Genomic DNA, 4,822 nt, shown 5'->3' with positions numbered 1-4,822 from the left:
GAGGAAGAGGAGGGTTACGAGTGATGAAGAGGAGGGTTACGAATGAGGAAGAGGAGGGTCATGAGAGTGATGAAGAGGAGGGTTATGAGTGAGGAAGAGGAGGGTTATGAGTGAGGAAGAGGAGGGTTATAAGTGAGGAAGAGGAGGGTTATGAGTGAGGAAGAGGAGGGTTATGAGTGAGGAAGGGGAGGGTTATGAGTGATGAAGAGGAGGGTTGGGGGCGTCTTGGGTCTTATTTCCTGTTTGCTTCCCTTCAGGAGGATTTCAGTGAAATGTTGGATGCCAGAGAACAGAAGAGCATTTCTATGTTCATGTTGCAGAAGAAGCAGCAGGAAGATGAAGCTTCTTCTCATCACGAGCTGAACACAACATCCAAACATCTTATCCATAAATAGCATTTTTAGAAAATAACAGTCTTTAGTTGTTTTGCTCTGTAAAGACCAAAAGGAGGCATCAGGTGTTTCCATCCAGCAGCAGAGTTAATGCACAGACAGGTAGAAAACAATAGAATAATGATAATAATAACAATAACAATAATAATAATAATAATAATAATAATAATAATAATAATAATAATAATACTCGTGTAGCTTCATCGTCACCGAAGACTAAAACAACCAGCTGACTGAACTTTAAGAGGAACCGCAGTGAGAAATAAAGACACAAGTAGTGAAATAAGTTTTTGGAACTCGTTTTCTCGCCAGCAAATTTTAAATTTGTAATAAAAAGTAACGTATCGTCAGCACGTGATTATATTGTAAGTTTTACTCGTCTTTTTTCCGATACAAGCCGAGGTGCTTCACGACTTCCTGTTGGAGGAAGGAGACAGAACGGACGTTCACAGCAGCTCCTCCACAGATCTGCTGCTTCAGACTGTCTCTGATGTGGAGCTTCAACACGTCTTCCATCGCGAGCATTTAAAATCACTTTGGGATGAAAATCAAACCCTCAAATATCAAGAAATGACAACGTTTAGTTCTTTAGTGCTTCAGAATCCGTCCTGACTGTTTGTAACGTTTCTGAAAATAAAAACAACGTGCGAAGGTGCTCATGTCTGTCACTTCTTGTCCAATCAGCAGCTGCGGTTTGAAGGAGGGAGGAGTTGTCTGAAGCACCTCCACCCGCAGCTCCGCCTCCTCCGCCTGCAGCTCCACCAGTCTGTGCTACGTTGAGGAAAAGTTTCATGGTGTCTCATAGGAGGACGGAACACTGGATGTGATCGAGGCTCAGAAGTCCTCCGTCGAGCGGCGCCACGGTGGAGGAGGAGGAGGAGGAGGAGGAGGAGGAGGAGGAGGTGAGGCTGTGCAGCTGTAAGCTGCTCTCCTTGATGTGCTGGATGAAGAGCTTCCTCTCGTCCTCGGGCGTCTGGCCGTTCTGAGCCCGGACGATGCAGGTCGGCCGGTGCAGGTTGAGCATGTAGACCAGCTGCTGCTTCTGATGCTTCAGATCCTCAATCTGAGCTTTCAGCTCGGCGTTCACCGTCTCCAGTTTCTCAGACTCCTGCAGAGGAGGGAGGAGGGAGGAGAGGGAGGGAGGAGGAGGAGAGGGAGGGAGGAGGAGGGAAGAGGAGGGGGAGAGAGGGAGGAGAAGGAGGGAGGAGGAGGGAAGAGGAGGAGGAGGAGGAGGAGGAGGAGGGGAGTTTAGTTGTTATGCTGCACTAATGTAAATGTTCAAAAGGATAAAAACACAAAGCGACTTCCTGCTGTGAGTCATCCTTTCAAAATAAAAGCAGTTCTTGTGTCGGGTTCAGAGTTGACGTCTACCTTCTGCAGAGAATCGGTCTTCTCCTTCTTCTTGTTGCGGCACTTGGCAGCAGCAACTTTGTTCCTCTCCCTCCTCCTCCTCCTCCTGTCGTGCTCCTCCACCGTCTGCTGAGGAGCACAGAACACTCAGAACATCTGGAGAACAGCTTCACACTGTCCACAAACACAGGTGACACCATGTTGTGATGTCATCGCCCCCCACCTCCTCACCTCTCTCTTGACCCCGCCCCCGCAGGCCGGCCGCTCCCAGGCCCGGTCCGAGCTGGAGCTGGCGCCGTCGGAGCTCATGTCGGCGCTGAGCCCGTTGGACAGCCGCTTGGTCTGGATGACCAGCCGGAGCTCCTCCTTCACGATCGGACTGAAGCCGGTGAAGTCGTCCAGGGTGAGCGAGCCGGGCGGAGACAAGCAGGGAACGAGGGCGGAGCAGCTGATGTCCGCCAGCGTGGGACCCGAGTGCTGCAGCATCATTCTGGAAACACAACCCGTTACAGGTCATCACAAAGAACCAGGAACACAAAGCTGAGGAACATGAGACCAAGACACCGGCTTCAAACGTCAAGTCATATCAGGACAGATTCTAATCAGCTCTCCATAAACACATCAATAACCACACAACTTATTTCAACGGGAAAGTGATCGATATTCTGCTGAGTGACATAAATCATGTACAAAATGGACGAGTTTGTTTAAATGTCCAGATTTCTATGAAGTGAGAGGAAGGAGGAGAAACGATCACTTTAGAGGAGAACACGTTTTCCTTTTGGGAAAATACCAGAAAAACTTTCCACAGCTTCTTTAAAGTGGAGGACAGATGCAGCCTTATGATTGACAGCTTGACAAGATGATTAGCATGTTTATATCAGCTGAGTGAGATTGAAACCAAAACAAACACATTTATATAACTCATATACTGGATATGATGCAGAAATCACTGCTGCTGTAGTTTGTATTGAAGTTAATTCACAACTTGATCATATAAAATAAAATTCCACTTTACATTGAACATATTTCCATTTTGATGTCTTCAGTTAACCATTCAAAATAAATACAGTTGTTTATCATTGACTTTGAAATCTTTGGCATCAAATTAAAAATGTCAGAAAACAACAAAATAACTTTCACATTGACGAACTAATAAATTAATAAAACACAAACTGACTTCCTGAGAAAATGAATAAGATCTTATAAAAGATCGGATCTGAATCAGAGATCTCAGAGGACAAATCACTTCAGAGTGTTTCAAATAATAAGAATAAATCAGTAATCATTACTTCTATATTTTTATAGGCTGTTAGAACTGAACGGAGCCTCACACGCAGAGTCCTGTTGAAGTTTGAGGGAAGTGTCCCGGGACACGGAGCTCCCGGACCCACCGGGACACGGAGCCTCTCACCGGGTCACCCCCGCCCCCCGGCCTACCTGGTAAAGCTGTGAGCGGGTCAGATGAAGCTCCTCTCCGGTCTGCTCCTCCAGCTGCTTCCTGTCGCTGTAAATTGCGCTTCGGGCCGCTGCGTTGCATCACCCGCTTTTATAAAGACTCTGGGGGGGGGGGGCGGGGCTTAGTGACGCAACCAGGAATCCTACTAGAGACGGAGGGAGGAGGGAAGGAGGGAAGGAGGGGAAGGGTGGAGGGAGAGCGGAGAGGTGACGTCATCCTATTTATAGAAGGCTGATCCTGCGATGATGCAATCTAGCAACCCCGAGCTGCTCTGCCATAACAGGAGAGGCTTCCCCTCCTCCCCCTCCTCCCCCTCCTCTCCCCTCCTCCCCTCCTCCCCCTCCTCTCCCCTCTTCCTCCCTCCTCCCCCCTCATCTCCCCTCTTCCTCCCTCTCCCCCCTCTTCCTACAGTATTTTCCTCTTCCTCACTTTTTAATTCTCCTCTTCCTCTTACACTCTCTCTTCTTCTCCTGCTCCCTTGTCTCCTCCTCTCTTCTCTTCCTGCTCCCTCGTCTTCTCCTCTCTTCTCCTCTTGACTTTCCATCTGTCACTCTTTCTTCGTCTGTCCTCCTCCCTGTTTTCTATTTCTTCTTCCTCACTCTTCTCTCTTCTTTTCCCACCTTCCATCAAGTTTTTCTTTCCTCCTCCTCCTCCTCCTCCCTCAGTCCTCCTTAATTCATCTGTCCTTCTTCCCTCCTTTTCTTCTGTCCTTCCTTGTCTCCTCACTCTCAAACTTCCTGGTTTGAACTCTAAATGTAGGAACATTAAAAATCTGACAGAGGTGTTCATCGTGGCTCCGCCTCCTCTCCTCTCCTGTTGTCACACTGACGTCCATTTAATTCTTCACATTCCTCCTGAAGGAGTGAAATATTCTGTTCAGGCTGAATGAAACCACACGCTGGTTTATAGTTATTAATATCTCAGCAGGAAGGAGCTATAAAACTCAAACCATCCGATTGGTCAATGCTTGAAAACCGATGTTTCAGGAGCGTCCGGAGGGAATCTCTTCAAATTTGTTACAAATGTTCAATTTAACTCAAAGATGAACTTCGAAGAAGACTTTGGGGGTCAAAGGTCAAAGGTCAAGGTCACTATCCGTTCTCATCTGTCTCCCTCCATGAGTCGAACTTCCACCTCTGTGAGGAACTTCTGCCTGCATCAGGAACCATTAATGGAGGAGGAACTTTTCAGTAGAGTTCAAAGAACTGCTGGAGGAAGTACTCCATGTTTGTTCATGTGCGCTGAACTGATCTGAGGACAGTCGTAGTTCTTAGAGACTTTACTTCCTGGTTTCCCTGAACAAGAGGAACTGTAGTGACAGAAGTGAACATTAATCGCTCGAACAGATGACACGTTGCTTCGATAACTTTGCAGTTATGATATTATAATAGAAACTTAAATGACTTCCTCCATTGTTTGACAAATGAAAACTCACAATCCCACTTCAGACGCTGACGTGAGCCGATCTGAGCGTGAAGTGTGTCGTCAGTGTCGCCTCCTCCTCGTCTTTCTTCACCTCTTTCTTGCTTTTCCTTCCTCCAAACTCATTTCCTGTCACTTCCAGCTCACCGATGTCATCGAGAAACTTCCAGTTTCTTCTGCCTACAACTCAGAATTTGAG

At 47.3% G+C, this 4,822-nt stretch overlaps 1 protein-coding gene across 2 annotated transcripts; it reads right to left on the bottom strand.

Moving 5' to 3' along the window:
• Window positions 1–960: 960 nt before the first annotated feature.
• On the bottom strand, window positions 961–3,689 carry atf3 (activating transcription factor 3). 2 transcript variants are annotated; one of them, XM_069725123.1, is made up of 5 exons: window positions 3,631–3,689; window positions 3,183–3,346; window positions 1,974–2,232; window positions 1,764–1,871; window positions 961–1,500 (listed from the first exon to the last, which is right to left on the bottom strand). In XM_069725123.1, exons 3-5 carry the CDS (start codon window positions 2,229–2,231, stop codon window positions 1,192–1,194), a joined length of 675 nt encoding a protein of 224 aa, XP_069581224.1. In that variant the 5' UTR covers window position 2,232; window positions 3,183–3,346; window positions 3,631–3,689; the 3' UTR covers window positions 961–1,191. The 2 variants fall into 2 exon arrangements, with proteins under 2 accessions (XP_069581224.1, XP_069581225.1); XM_069725124.1 differs by lacking the exons at window positions 3,183–3,346; window positions 3,631–3,689 and adding an exon at window positions 3,035–3,073.
• Between the last annotated feature and the right edge of the window lie 1,133 nt (window positions 3,690–4,822).

The sequence above is a fragment of the Brachyistius frenatus genome, unplaced genomic scaffold (genome assembly GCF_029030835.1).
Source record: "Brachyistius frenatus isolate BFR_SWC_R1_liver_20210118 unplaced genomic scaffold, ASM2903083v1 Contig_409, whole genome shotgun sequence".
Lineage (NCBI taxonomy): Eukaryota > Metazoa > Chordata > Actinopteri > Embiotocidae > Brachyistius > Brachyistius frenatus.
This window is presented reverse-complemented; position numbering and strand designations above follow the sequence as displayed.